The sequence below is a fragment of the Haliotis rufescens genome, unplaced genomic scaffold (assembly GCF_023055435.1).
Source record: "Haliotis rufescens isolate VD_foot unplaced genomic scaffold, xgHalRufe1.0.p SCAF_8, whole genome shotgun sequence".
Lineage (NCBI taxonomy): Eukaryota > Metazoa > Mollusca > Gastropoda > Lepetellida > Haliotidae > Haliotis > Haliotis rufescens.
The window spans coordinates 17,300,176-17,316,508 of record NW_025964372.1 but is presented as its reverse complement, the minus strand read 5'-3'; the positions used below and the strand labels follow the sequence as shown (position 1 = coordinate 17,316,508).

Genomic DNA, 16,333 nt, shown 5'->3' with positions numbered 1-16,333 from the left:
TGATTGGATGAGGTGTCATGGAAATAGATGGTGTGTCATGTGATTGGATGGTATGTTATGATTGGATGAGGTGTCATGGGATTAGATGGTGTGTCATGGGATTGGGTGGGATGTCAAGGGCGCAAGGTAGTTTCACAAGAAATAACCCCAGTGGACACAGACAGGTACATCACTAGGTACAAGCCACCCACGAAGATCCAGGGTAGAATAGGTCTTCAGCAACCCATGCTTGCCGTAAAGGGCGACTAAATTTGTCGTAGGAGGGGACTTATGGTATCGGGTGGTCAGGCTCGCTGACTTGGTTGATGCATGTTATCGTATCCCAATTGCGTGGATTGATGCTAATGATGTCAATCACTGGTATGTCTGGTCCAGACTTGATTATTTACAGACTGCCGTCATATAGCTGGAATATTGCTGAGTGCGGCATTAAACAGACAAACAAACAGACAAACAAACTTGTAAAATGCAGCTACGACTCTACTTCTTGTGTATTTCATGTACTGTAAGTATCTCTTTTTTAGGTGTAGTTGTAGTATCCTGTTTCTACAAGGGTTATGAAGAGTCCAGTGATATGAATAAACATGTTGCATATTTATTAATTTCATAATCCAGCAGCACCCAATGTACTATCCGTTTTCTGTCAGAAGTGAATGTCAGGAGTGTCATGGAAGTTGTGAAGTGGGCCATGATGGATGTGTGGTGATGACACTCTAACAAGAGGATGCTTGCTAATAACTCGTGTCAAGGGTACACTACGTGCTATGATTATACATTCAAATGTCATGATTCAAAACGTGTGTGTTGATGTTTTTCATGTATCAGGCCAACCTGAACATTTCATTGTAACTAGAAATTACAACACGAAAATTTCTTTTTGAAAAATACAAAATAGTCAGAAAGTTGAATTTCAAACTGGTTTAGTTATGTATACTACTCAAAAGAAATTAAAGTCTGTAATTTGTTCATATGACTGTAGTTAATCTGTCTGTCATGTCATGTCATGAAGATTAGACTGCCTCCGTGGTCTAGTGGTAGAGCGTCCCCCGGAGAGAGGAAGGTCCAGGTAAGATCACCGTCCGCGTCATACCAAAAGACGTTAAAAGTTGGTACTTGGTCGGCTCGGAGTCAGTATACTGTGTGTGAGTGAGGTATTCATGTTAAACTGCATGATGGTATCTCAGTGAACTAGCACTATAAATCGGCATCAGTCCGGACTAGTACAAACACACACACACCACACCACACACCACACACACCGCACGCGCACGCGCTTTGCTATATAAGTGCAATAATCTTGGACACAACGTTAAACCCAATTTCACCTCACCCCATGACAGATTAACTGTAGCCGTATAAAAAATCGGGTGTTCTTTAACTTCTTTTGAGTAGCATATGAAAGTATGTGATCATGCAAGGCAACGTAAGCACTGTCTAATCATTCCAAGTTGCTGTTGAGTTGTGTCCCTTGGCAGAATATGTTGGTTATGGGTGTGTAACTTTGGGGTTTTACCGAAGTGGTAAATGTCTACAACCAATGTTGAAAGTGGTTCTTGCTTACGAGATGCATGTACTTACGATGTTCGCAACTGTCTCCATAGTATTCCAGCCCTGTGCAGTCGCAGGTGTAGGAAGTATGACCAGTGGTCATGCAGATGCCACCATTTTGACAAGGGAAGGAACAGCAGGGGTTTTCTGGAAGAGAAATAATAGTATTATGATCCAATATGAACATGTTGCTTCATGGCGAATCCGTTTGGAATACGTCCCCAGCAACCAATGCTGGTCGTCAGAGGCGACTAATTGGATCTGGTGGTCAGGCTCAGTGACTTGATTACAGCATGACATGGGCCTCCCTGGATTGTCTGGTCCAGTTTCATTTTATGACTCATCATATGGCTAGAATATTGATGACTGCAGCTTTAAATTACAATCTAAAAAAGATTATAATTAATTTTTGGAGATTGACCGTTTAATCTTCAGTTGGGAATGTCAGGAGACATATGTCACGTACCGTAGTCTACGTAATAAGCGCCCACGGCAATATTTGCTAATATATTGGCTAGTGAACAATCTCATGTAGCACCTTTCCGATTGATCAATGTACACAAGACTTATTTATTCGTGTATGATATGCACTCATGTGTTATATGCACCCTTAATTACGGGCAATTAAATTCTGGAAAAATACATCTGTCGTGTATAATACGCACAGATTTTTCTTTTGTATCATATCAGGCTGTAAGCATAAACCATGAAATTTACGATCTTTCAATTCTTTCACCAAAATTATATTCTAATTTTGAGAGCGCCCTGGGTGCTTATTACGTTGAATACGGTATTATTATTCATATCTGTCAGAAGGGAGGGTGTTTATTTTGTCAAGAAGCAACATAACATAATTTATTTCTGACAATTGCTCGCCCAAGCCTGAAAAGTCAGTATGACCTTCGTCGGTATGTGATATTGTAGGTGTTTCAGGATGGGTGATTTTAGCGGACATGGGTACGTTCAGGGTGGATGGCTTTCACCAAGGATGGGTCAGACTGGTTTGGGTTTAAAATGTAGCCTAATGATCCTTCAGAAACAGTAGAAATATGAAATGGATGATATTTACCTTGCCAAAAAGACAGGTCGTTTTGACAAATCTTTTATTATTATTGTTGGCTATGTTTTATTTCCTGATATGCATTAAAAAGAAGAACAAAATCACTATTTGTTTCATTGTTAAGCAAGGGCAACAATACATATTTTGTTGTATTGTCTAGAGGATATCAGTGATATATGTTATAGCTTATATTGATATATTACCCCTTGCTTTGAAGACATATTATTAAACATGTTGCATCGTGGAACAAACAATATGACACGTCTAAGCACGTGCAAACCAGGCCATGTAATCAAACTCATGAAAGTTGAGGGACAATTTTTTTTTCGATTGTATATAATTCTGTGATAAGCAATCTCATATTAAGCTTTAATAGAACTAGCTTGATGGTCTTGAGAGGACAGCGGTCCCTCGTTACTGCGATCTTCAATATAGCGCTAACTCGGTTATAGTGCTAGGTAAAGCATGGCTCCCAAAATTTACTAACATTTTCAATAAACGCAAGTTTTCCAATGACATGATGTTTTCCCCCATCTCAGAAAACATTATCAGCTGATCACCACGATCACGTAACACCGGAAATACCAGTCAACAAATCCGAACTGAAGTATGCAATTTTAATCCTATTATTATAATATCTGGTAATAAAAAAATTGTTCATTGTTTATCTGGACTAATGTTTGCAATATATTTTATCAATTATATTCAAAATTTCATTCAATAATTATAATAATGTTTACAATAATTTCGGCGAAATCGTATGCGAAGTGATCGGTAGGCTAGATCGAACAACTGGAATATTGCTGAGTGTGGCGTTAAACAACAAACAAACAAAAAATGAAGGAAATATATCATATGCATTGTGTTCTAGACACAGTGAGTTCTTATATACTTAGTTTGCTGTTTGGCCAGGACAAGATAAATCAGATGAAATGTAGGGGCAATGGGGTGGCCTATTGGTAAAGTGTTTGTTCATCCTGAGATTGATTCCCTACATACGGAGCCAGTTTCTGACCCAGCCATGATAATGACTGTTAAGTCATAAAACTGTGTACTCACTCACGCAAAAGAAAAAAAAAAGTCTACAAATATAAAGAGTTGAATTAAATAGTTAAGCCAGTTGAACGGCAGGATTACATTTGGAAATTTATCACTGCCATACATGTTCCAGTTAATTCCCCTTGTATGCTAGGGTAAGAGTCATATAATCAATTTTCCCCCACAAAAATTCCTTTCATTCCGACATGCATGGAGATTATGTTGTGGAGATTTACAATGTTGAATGTAAGTGCATGTCGTTTATCCTATTGGCAGGTGTGGAATACCCCAGTATCTATATGGTGAATACAAGGAGGAAGTTTTACACGATCTGACTCCTGACTGGGTATTCTTAAAGCTTGCTGCAGAACAAATACATCCTTATTATCTTTATGGCCCCTATAACCCATTGACTTAAGTGCAAGGTGTGCAATATTTGGAAAAGATTAACCATGCGTTAATTGGTTAAATGCATGTTCGTTCATCCCACACGGTAAAACAGGATAAAAGTACAACTTGGATTTCATCCTTAACCATATAAACGTCACATTGTGTTGCCTGTTATATATTTTTAAGTTAACACAGTATAGCATTTTCATAAACATATATTAATTGTCAAATATTGATGCACAGGTGCATGTTATTCTCTCTCGAACACTCCCTGTAGAATTTTACTTCATTTTGTACTAAAAAAAACAGTATGCTTTTGTATTATGACAATATGTCTTTAAAATTCAATAAAGTTATACGATTAAATCAAGTTGAGTCTCGCATGCTCTCGGGGACATTGAATGACAGTTAAAGCCTGAGATAACGGTATGAATGAAATCCCACCAATTGTTGACATTACCTGAAGGGAGTTGCCCCTGTGAGAGGCTTATAGGTCATGACATGTGAGGCGACGCCCATTTCTTTGTGGGACACCCACTCTCAACAGTATACACCCCATTTTCATCAATATTCTCCAACTAATCCACCTACCCCCCTCCCTGTGCATTACCCAACTGTCAATATGGGTGCATAACTCGGCATGGAGTGGTATTTCATTGAGAACTTCATGCTTTCATTTTTCCTTTCGGCCAGTGAAGATCCGGGTTAGAATAGGTCTTCAGCAACCCATGCTTGCCGTGAAGATCCGGGTTAGAATAGGTCTTCAGCAACCCATGCTTGCCGTAAAAGGCAACTATGCTTGTCGTGAGAGGCAGGACAGGATCAGGTGGTCAGACTCCCTGTCATCGTATCCATTAATTGGATTGATGCTCATGTCAATCGCAGGATTGTCTTGTCCAGATTTGATTATTTACAGACCGCAGTCATTTTGCTGGAATATTACTGAGTGTGGCGTTAAACAACAAACAAAATCTTTCCCCCTCCCCTCATATTATTTGGGAAATTTATGTTTTCCGAAACTACCAGACATGGTGATGTATGACAGCATCAGTGGTAGGTGTAGGCCAGACAAGTCGCAATATGGCGGACATTGTGAACTCTGTGATGGAGTCTTACCTGCACTACTGTAGTGGGAGTACACGATCACAACAACGGCCAGAGTCAGCAGATGACGCTTCAGATGCATTGTTGGATGTTTCTGAAGTGAAGAAATGACATAAATGAAGCCACCGCTAGAATCCAATAATTCATAGTTCAAACAATATCTCAACTTGGCTTGATGGGAATATTTCCTGAAGTCAGTATGTGTGGATGGCAGTTTCACATGTTGCCCATTACCGTTTAGATTTATGACCCTGGCTAGGCTGAAGAAATAGCCCAGTTTCATGGGACATAGACTGTCACAAGATGACAGACCCTCCTGATACAGCTGTTGGTGGCTGCAGCACTGATTCGCTCACTCCCATACAGCAGGACGCTCATACACCAGGATATAGCTGGAATATTATCATCACCAAAACTCATACACCAGGATATAGCTGGAATATTATCAGCACCAAAACTCATACACCAGGATATAGCTGGAATATTATCAGCACCAAAACTCATACACCAGGATATAGCTGGAATATTATCAGCACCAAAACTTGTACAAAAGGATATAGATGGAATATTATCAACACCAACCCTCACTCATACACCAGGATATAGCTGGAATATTATCATGATATAACATTTATACTAAGTTTTCCTTTAATAATTAGATCCACATCAAGTGCTTTTATGAGTTATCATGGTGTAATTTATACATCATTTTATGTAATTAGTTTAGCAAGTAATACTTATCAGGTAAAATGCATATATAAAATATCAGTAGTTTCAGTTATAGCTTTTTAGATAGATGCTAGCCTAAGGTAACGGGAGCGCATCTCCTAGACATACTATTCAATAAGACAAGAGTCTGACTGATATCGGAGATTTAACGTGCGCTTTCCGCATGTAATAAATTACATTTAGCATATAACTAGACAAGAGTTATGTATACATAGTTTAATAGATTTGAAGCTTTAGATAAATGCTAGCCTAAGGTATCAAGATCCCATCTCCCAGACAAAAGATATGTCTACATAGTCTTATAGATTACCTTGAACTATTTTATTTAAGTAAATCTGTCATCACCTATATTAGAATAACATTCAGCAATTACTTCAATTTAGACTCATTAAGGATTAGCCCCCATACAAGCTCGTCTATAGTGCATTAAGGATTAGCCCCAATACAAGCTCGTCCATAGTGACACCATAATCTTTCAAAGCACCCAGTAAATATGTCAACAAGATTAGTGCCAGTCCATCAGGATTTACGGGATTAAGTATTCCCCTCTGTCTAGCCATTCATTAACCATAAGGCACAGCCCATCGTGTATCAACTAATCATATTCCATTTTATTGTTCTAATTTTTGTTAAATACATACAGAAGCCAAATGGTAGGCAGAAGGGCTTTGTCACTCATATCAAGCAGACCTCTCTACCACAGCCCAGAGGGTTGTACCGACTCTGTGGCACCCTCAGCTATATTCTAAGATATTGTAAATTGTTCATTGTTAATTGTTCTTGTAAATAAAATGGTGATTAGTCTCCTGTGACTCCGGCTCTTTGCTGACTAATTCCCCCAAGAAAACCAGCTCGCCATTTGGAAGGTTTTGTTCAACCGAACATTCCATAATAATATTATCAACACCAACCCTCACTCATACACCAGGATATAGCTTGAATATTCTCTACAGCACCTGGTAGCTCATTTGTATGCTCTCAAACTTAAGTAGACAGACAGTTTATATCATGTTTGTTTGCACAAAATTGCCACTTGGACCCTGTGACTATTTGTATCTTGTCCAATCAAAGATTTCAGAGATAATTTAAGAGCACTGGTTGCATGACAACAGAGGAACTGCGACCTTTCTAAACCATGCTGCTTCGTCCGCGCTGACTCGGCAAGCCAGTTGTAAAGGTTACCCTATCATCTCCGGCACTTCACCTGAAGACTCCTGGCTCTGCCGCAACATGACCTATACAAGTACGACTCACAATACATCACCCCACTGATGGTGTAGCTTCAGTGTGTTCATCACATAATTCGCATCAAGTGGGAAAAGTCCATTTTTCAAATACCCAAAACAGCATCACCAGAATATTTACCTGAAATCTTTGAGTGCAGTCATATTTTCAAAGAAACCATAATTAATGATGATGCATGATCAGTATGTTATAGAATTGTTTTGTGGTTAATTTTGGTTGCCTTTCAATCTCATGTCACATGTTATGTTTTTGCGTAGGGCTGATATTGATATATTATGTCCTAACAAATTTTTGTTGTAGGATTTAGACTTTTACTGTTTTAGTCTTTTCAAAATACACATACATTTCTATTTCATATAATATTTATTCAAATTGAAATTTTTGTTATTACCGTATTCGACATAATAAGCGCCCAGGGCGCTCTCAAAATTAGAATGAGGGGGCTCTTATTAGAATATTATTTTGGTGAAAAACAACAGAGTTGAAAGATCGTAAATTTCGTGGTTTATGCTGACAGCCTGAAATGTTTATATACGACAGATATATTTTTCCAGAATTTAATTGCCCATAATTAAGGGTGCATATAACAAACATATTATGCACGAATAAAAAAGTCTTGTGTACATTGATCAATCGGAAGAGGTGCCAATTAGGATTGTTCACTAGCCAGTATATTAACAAATATCGCCGTGGGCGCTTATTAGAGCGGGGCGCTTATTACGTCGAATACGGTAATTTTCTTTTGTCTGAAGTTATTTTCTGAAAAGGTTTCCACTTAAGGTAAAAAGGTTACATAAATACCCAGCCAGCCAGAAATTGATGTAAGACTTGCACAACGTTTGGGGAAGAAATTCAATATGAGCAGAGAATATAAGAATCTCATGCACACAAACACAAATGGATTTTTCTGGACAAAATTGTTCCTAATAGGTTTCTGGGAACACACCACACTTTTCGTATCAGTTTCCGAAACCATGTACACAGATTGCAGCCCTGTGTATTTCAGGAAGAGATTATGTTATTATGTAAATTATGTTAACTTGGGCTGCGTTAACGGCACAAGGTAGATCAGTGCAACAGCCTACTTGGTGTCGACCCCCAACAACCAGTCCAGAGCCCTGTTCCACAAAGTGATCTTAATGCTGCGTTGATCGTAAGCCTATGGTAATGCATTGGAGTTACGACCAACTTAGCACTAAGATCGCTTTGTGCAACAGGTTCCAGGCCAACACAGCAAACAACTCATCTCCCATGCACTGTCAGAATGTATATCTGACACCTGTTGCAATGAGACACTGTCTCTAGTTATATTTGTTATTGCCTAAAACCATGACTCTGTCTGGGAAGATATGTTTCCAAAATAAATGCTAAACTTCACAATGGTCATGGTTTTACCGGATGCAAAATATTGCATCAATGCATCCTATACTCGGACAGTGTAGGTGCAATCATTTACACTGCAATCCCATGGGATAAGTTGCTTAAATCATTCAAATTAGTCCATTTGCAGCATGACTGTACTGTTATTTCTTTTGAGTATGTGCAATGTTATGACCTTAACATTATGACATATCTTGGAAGTACTGATGGCATGGTTATTGTTTGAGTTTTCAAAAATTAGTTTGTCTGGTCAAGACTCAATTATTTCATGGACCTGTTTGATACAGCTGATGTAGCACTTCCTCGTCCTTTTAGACAATGGTTTGCCTGGTCCAGATGTGGTCATATAACCATATAACCACCCAGGATATATGCCCAATTAAGTTTTATACCAGGTCTTGACTGGTTCCAAATATCAAGTGCAAGTTTTAAACCTGCCTTGACGTTTGTAGAAATTTGTTACACATTGTAACATAGGATCAGCCAATTGTCACACCCTGTACAATGTAATACAATGTGACATAGGATCAGCCACTTGTCACACCTGGTACAATGTAACACAATGTGACACCGGATCAGCCAATTGTCACACCCTGTACAATGTAATACAATGTGGCATAGGATTAGCCACTTGTCACACCCTATACAATGTAACACAATGTGGCATAGGATCAGCCACTTGTCACACCCTGTACAATGTAACACAATGTGGCATAGGATCAGCCACTTGTCACACCCTGTACAATGTAACACAATGTGACACCGGATCAGCCAATTGTCACACCCTGTACAATGTAATACAATGTGGCATAGGATTAGCCACTTGTCACACCCTATACAATGTAACACAATGTGGCATAGGATCAGCCACTTGTCACACCCTGTACAATGTAACACAATGTGGCATAGGATCAGCCACTTGTCACACCTGATACAATGTAACACAATGTGGCATAGGATCAGCCACTTGTCACACCCTGTACAATGTAACACAATGTGGCATAGGATCAGCCACTTGTCACACCTGATACAATGTAAGCATCGCTGGCTGTCGACATATATTCACATCACAAACTGTTCACTTTACATATTAAGTTTAAAACTCCAGCCCATTAAACATCTTCCCACTCTCCAGTCACACTCCCCAAATATTGACCGTGTACTTATCTGCTTAGACAACTGTCGCTGCGGCTGCAGTCTGTTGATGTTGGGCGAATGAGTGCTAAAGAAGCAATTCTTATCCTTTCTACTCATTTTTTTACGTAATTCACTAGGTGCTAATGTGTCCAAACAGTTTTTTAAGGTTATGTGTACAGTTTTAAGAAGTGTTTGTGGTGTATAAGTTATTTAAGAAGGGTGTGCATGGTAATATGGACGACTTTGCTTGGTGTATCCAGTGCAGAATAAACCACCAAGATTATTGTGTGGAGCCATGTTGCTATTCCGGCACAATCACTTGGGGGGGGGATAACTGACTAACATATTTTACCTATGTTGGGATTCAAACTTAGTTCTTTGGCATTGCCACTTGAACCACAAGGATACCCAAAACCATCCAGCATTTGACTAACATGCGTATAACATGATCATCTTGCTGCGTGATGTTCTTTTGTGTAAAGTAATTATTAATCAATTTTGGGTGCGATTTGATAGTCCTGTGGTTACTGTCCTCCAATCCTCCTGTTCCTTACGGTTCTTGTAGTTCTTGTTTAATGATTCTTGGCATGAGATTGCTGTTCAAATCTGAATGATTATAACAATTTTCTTTCATTGATAGCCTACATTAATTTCACCTTTATTTCAAAGAAATAAGAAAACTCTTCGCTTACTTCAGTGTATGCTTATTTCAAACTCGTACTTCTCAGGATGTGACCTAAAGTTTAAACAATAGTCTTTCTTGATGGAGACCTCAATTAGATTCTTTTTTTTTATAGATTGTTGTTTTGTACCTTCATGACCTCCAATTAAACTCTTTCTCCCTCTTTTTTCTGCATTGTCAAGGAGGTATGTGTTACAAGACATAACACAGATCATGCAGGCCTAATGGGGTGTTATGTTAAGTGTTCTTGGAAGCTATGCCCACCTGGTATTTAGGTGTAATTTCAGACTAATTTTTCTAAGAAACCTGCAAAGTCACCAGAGAGCACGCCCACATCATTGTCAAATCCTTGTGTACGGTACGTTTCTCTATCACCCGTGTAGACATTGTCAATACGTCCAACTGAGGAACGTCGTGTATACAAGACCATAAAGAATTCACGATGACCCACCATTTAATATGACAATGATAGATACGCTGTATATCTCCCTAGGGGGCTGTGGCCAGAGGCAGGTCATATCACGAGCAGAAGCCAACTGGGTACTTCAATGATAATAAGACAATCCCATTGCTATTGTTAAATGTGCCAGGATTCCAAGCTTGATAGGATTGACACAACACAGATTTATTCCACACATTGGCACAAAGAAGGCAGCATGTGATGTTGCAATATTAGATATCAATTTCAAATATATAGCTAAAAATAGTCTTCTACTCAGATTAATAGAAACCTACCAAGTGAACAGTCTGCCATAACTAATTGAAAAAACTTATATTTTTTGCCTTCCAAAATATTAATTATTTCATTCAAAATCAGAAGTTGCACATTAATAATCAAATTCTTTACAAAAAGCTGCAGAAGTTGAGATTAAGGATTTTTATTCAGTTAATTTCATGAACTGAAATACAAAGTGCAAAGTTTCTCATTTCCATATGATTATGCAGCAGCATACCAATGTTCAACATGAAAACATAACATCAAACAAGATGCTTGTCAGCCACACTGGCTGTTGGTTCACAGCACAACCCACGTCCGTGCATTGTCATAGGGAACTAGTACACTAGTGTAATATACCAAACAAAACAAATTAGGGATAATGAATATTTTGGGGGATATTTTTATGAAATTGTGTGCTCAATCTTCACTAAAAAAATATCCCCAAACTTACTCATGGTCCGTATTTTTGTTTAGTATGGAAAGAAAAGGGTCCTGTTCCTGAATATCCCGAACAAACTGGACTACTGTACTAGCAGCACTTGAATGTAATATTCCAAGTAATACTTCCTATTCAGTATAAATACCGGTACTTGGGACATGACCCCCACCCCCATCCTTCCCTTTCTGAATCCTGGGTCCTGCTGTTGATGGCAACTAATGATAGAAATGAGCATTTGAAATATCTCAAATGTATTATGTACACATTGCCTGTTGAGTTTCAGATGTGTAACTATGCATATGTAGCAGGATGTGGAGTCATCCCACAGATGACATCCTTACCTTGTCAGCTTGCTGACGGGGTTAACCTATTTGGTCGTGGACAAGGCGTCCGACCTCGGATCAGAAGGTCCGTGGTTCGAATCCCATCACGGGACTCGGAAATTTAATGGCCGCTACACATACATACTCTATATATCCAGGAGTTAGTGTAGGTTTACCGATATGTGAGCCCTGGAGATATAGAGGATGCTATCTGAATGGAAAAGTTTGTTTGTTGTTTAATGCCGCACTCAGCAATATTCCAGCTATATGACTGCGGTCTGTAAATAATCTAGTCTGGACCAGACAATCCAGTGATTGACATCATGAGCATCGATCCACGCAATTGGGATACGATGACATGCATCAACCAAGTCAGCGAGCCCGACCACCCGATCCCGTTCGTCGCCTCTTACAATAAGCATAGTCACCTTTTACGGCAAGCATGGGTTGCTGAAGACCTATTCTAACCCAGATCTTCACGGATCTGGATGGACGAGTGATACGGCAACATCAGTAGCCACTAGGTACATCCAGTACATGGTTGTCATAGTGTCAAGGGCATTCCGGCTTGTGTCCGGTAATTGCCCCTTGCCTCCACAGCAAACATAGCTATGTAGATATATTTGTAGTTAATGTCAATACAAAACTGACCTAAATTCAAAATTGTGTGTGGAATCTCAAGAAATGCTTTTAGAGGGCTGATGTAAATGTGATGTAATTGAAGGAATGTTGTGTATTGTGTTTAAAGGAGAGGCTTGGTGTTGATGCAGAAGTTATAATTTTTACATTGTAATATAAATTTTAAATGTTTGCAAACCCTGAGTCTATGGTAATTTTGCTTTCTTTCCAGAAAAGCCATTCTTCGTTCCTACTGCTGTGAGACATAAAACCATACTCACTGTTGGGGCTTTAATATGTATAGGTAACCAGTCCGTTATTCCATAGATTATCCCAGGCTCAAACTTGGATGTGAATTAAATATACTACTGAAAGTATGACGGATTAACTAAAGTATTATGAAAGGATCGGGTGGTCCTTACTTATTTGAGTGGTATATCGAAATAGCACTCCCAGTTGTCATCGGTGTTGCACGACAATGCTGACTACCAGTTATAAATGCAATTATTCCACCCTAAATGGTCATTTATCTTGTTAATTTGGCATTAAGATTTACAAGGGATCCTTTTGACTAATGACAACATCCTCCTGTGCTCAGCTTTCAATGGAGTTCCCCAAGGGTGGGCTAGTAAATCCCTGAATTTGTCAGTTGACTGGACGACCTGTGTTGATTGCTGCTGCAATTCATGGATCATGTATGTCAGTGAGATTGATATGTTGCTTCATAATTGCCTGGACCCTGTTGGTAATTAGATGATAACTTCCTTAAAAAAAGAACTTCTGCAAATTATGTATGTTCCGTTTTCTCTATACTGACCTTGAAAATTGAAGAAATTGTCTTTCAACTGTTTTGATTGTACCCTTAATTTTTAAGAAGTTGGAAAATAACTACAAACTGAAATTCTGTTTGATTTAAATTATTTATCTTTGTTTGTATTTTTATTAACATGTTAACTTGCCACTTGGCATTCTAATCCCGTATAGAAAAATGGAAAAATGCTACACAGAATGAAATCTGAATTTTGCTTTGTTTAAACACAAGTACGGTTTTCCAAGCACAGCGCTCGTTTTCAACCTATTATTATACTTGATTTTTACTAGATAATTTGTATTGTTGACAAGAACCATTTGTCATTTGATTCTAAAATGTATGAGGAGTTCAGGGATGTATGTATCGCAGCTGAGTTTGAAATATATGTAATCTAATAGGCATTTCTTAACCGGCATATGTGAAAATGTGATTTTGTAATCACTATCACATATGGCGGAAAATACACTTCAGCGTTTGTGTTTGCGTATTTTCCAAATATTCCAATCGATTCTTGGCTTATCAGTGATGTTTCAGAATTATCAATAGTGATTTGATGAAAAACAGATACCCGTGATCACTAAAATGATATTTTTTAAATTCAATTCTTCGAGTAAATGCCTGATATTTAGATATCTAAATATACAGTAAATAACGCCGTGAATGGTGACTTAGTAATGTATCAAAATTAGTGAGATTTCCGGAGTACCTAATTTTCAGATGTCATTTTCATTCATTTTGATTAGCCTAAACAGACAGTGGATGATATCAAAGAACAGGGAATTTCCCTCAGAATTCAAACCCGTGAAGTGCATTAGCATGCGTGTTGTAGTTTGAAGTTTATTCAACTTCGAAGTAAGGGTTGAAGAGGAGGGACAAATGTCCCTGTGGCATCCAGGAGGTAAAACCATAACATTTAACACAGATGTAGATGAACTTTCGACTGAAGCACGAGTAACTTAGCAATGAGACGTCCTAGGGCTGGGACGGGTACCCGGGTCGGGTGGGAACTGAGTAGGACTGGGTTCCTATACTGGACTACCCGGACCCCTGGTTAGTCACGTGATATATTGTTTAATGACAAAAAAGTATCTAGAACTCTGTGGTTACACTACAAGTCACAAATGTTCACATTCCTTCGGACTTTTATATCTTTGAATAAAGATATAACTTGAGTCAACTTCAGTGTATGCATGACCAGATTGTTTATACAGTTATCTAAATACGTTTTGCCAGTGCTATGGTAATAAAATGCCCAATCGGACATTTTGTACCTATCTCTTGAGACCTACAGTGGGTACCTGGGTTGGGTCGGGTAATAGGGGGGTGGGTACCCGGGTAGTAATTTCGGACTCATCCAAGCCCTAAGTAGTCCGTCATAATCGGACCTCAGGTCATCACCATGGAGTAGCCAATCACGAACCTGGAATTTGATCTCGCACCTATGTGTATGATACCATCCACTATCAGTTTAAGCATATGTGTGATACCAGTTATCTCAAATGGGTTTCTCACCCATAGGTGTAAGAAATTGTGTGATGGAATGTCTAACAGTAGGAATGAAACTCAGCTATCTCCTGCCACTTGATCTGGTCCCAGCTTATTAACAGGCTGTATGATTTAAGCAGCAATATTGCCGACACGCCTAAAACAACATTCACTCACTCACAGTTAACGTTTTGCTACACGAGAAGAGAATAAATTCAATTCAGTTGTTAAAACTGTTCGATGTCGTTTAACAACATCTTGAGCAGGATGTAAATGTGAGAGAGCATCTAGTGTATTTCTTTTTTCAGCATACTTTTGATCCTGTTAAAGATTGCAAACTTTCAACAACCACAATATAAAACTTACTCCAAGTTAATGGGTTTATTTATGACCTGGTCATATCTGTGTATGATATTAAAACACAAGCCACCTAAGCTATTTAGATTAGTCATGAAGATAATCATAGAGCTTTCGGCTTTCTCCCACTGGTGTACCTGCCTCCACATTTTGTCTCTGACCTTGCCTAGTCTCGGTTGGCTGATTCTAAAACTGCCACCCGGAAAAAAAATTCACTTTCAGCTGTGTACATTTCTGAGTTGGCTGAATTCGACTAATCCTTTGAAATGTGAATATCAGAAGTGAATATTATCTGTGAGTATTACATTAAAAGGACCAATATTCCCTTAGAAATCTGATTATTATTATTCATTATTTATGTGTTGAAATCTTATACTTTATATCGCCATAATTTTGAATTGATACTTTTTCTTTTATAGAGTTTATTTTGTGTAATTTCACTGTTTTTCATGTATGGGACTCCAAAAGAAAGTCCAAGGACAAATAAAAATAACCGGGTAAATCCCTAATGTGTATTATTTATTATTTGATTTGCAATTAATTATTGATTATTAATCTTTAATCAGAATAGGCCAATGTGGATAGCATGGTGGTATTGCCCTGAGTGAGTTAGTATGGTTTTACGCCACTCTTAGCAATATTCCAGCAGTATCACAGGAGGGGACACCAGAAATGGGCTTCACACATTGTACCCATGTGGGGAATCGAGCCCAGGCTTTCGGTGTGACGAGCAAGCGCTTTAACCACTAGGTTACCCTGTATTGCCATGAGAGGGAGCGAGACCATCCCCATCAGCTTGAAGGTGGTAGTGTTGCTCTTTGGTAATCAAGACTGTGGACGTGAGGCACAAAAAACAAGGGTTCTCCTAAAATAGGGCTATGTCAATATACAGAATCCCCTCAGTAATCTCCATCTGGAGTCTGGGTCAGACTGCTGGTTCACTGATAGGCACATAGTTTCAGGGAGTTTTATAAACTACAGTTATATTAGCCAGGTTACGGGATTTGACATGGGTTTTGTTGCACAATCACACAGGAATGTTGTAACCTGAATACTTTCTTTACAGCTTTATTTGGTCTGGAGGTTTGTTCTTAACAGCATCTCTCTCTGTTTTCAAGTTAACGCTTTAGTGCACAGTTAAATTTTGGTACATAATATTTTCATTTTCAAGTAACATGCAAATGCTAATTTTTTTTATATATAATAGTGATTTATCTGAACCTGCTCAGGGCCAAGTCTGCAGCAAATGTAATAAAAAATATTTAATTC

General features: G+C 38.5%; 2 protein-coding genes across 3 annotated transcripts in view; one reads left to right on the top strand and one right to left on the bottom strand.

Moving 5' to 3' along the window:
• Positions 1 to 16,333, top strand: part of LOC124144832 (cytosolic phospholipase A2-like) — a 151,811-nt gene that overhangs the window by 3,880 nt on the left and 131,598 nt on the right. The gene's annotated exons all lie outside the window — the stretch shown is intronic.
• Positions 1 to 16,333, bottom strand: part of LOC124144833 (prostaglandin G/H synthase 2-like) — a 30,017-nt gene that overhangs the window by 12,105 nt on the left and 1,579 nt on the right. For both annotated transcript variants that reach the window (XM_046514434.2, XM_046514435.2), the window contains exons 2-3: positions 5,153 to 5,234; positions 1,579 to 1,695 (exon numbers count right to left, since the gene is read on the bottom strand). In XM_046514434.2, the coding sequence (XP_046370390.1) occupies positions 1,579 to 1,695; positions 5,153 to 5,222 (187 nt within the window). In that variant the 5' untranslated portion in view covers positions 5,223 to 5,234. The remainder of the gene's footprint in view (positions 1 to 1,578; positions 1,696 to 5,152; positions 5,235 to 16,333) is intronic.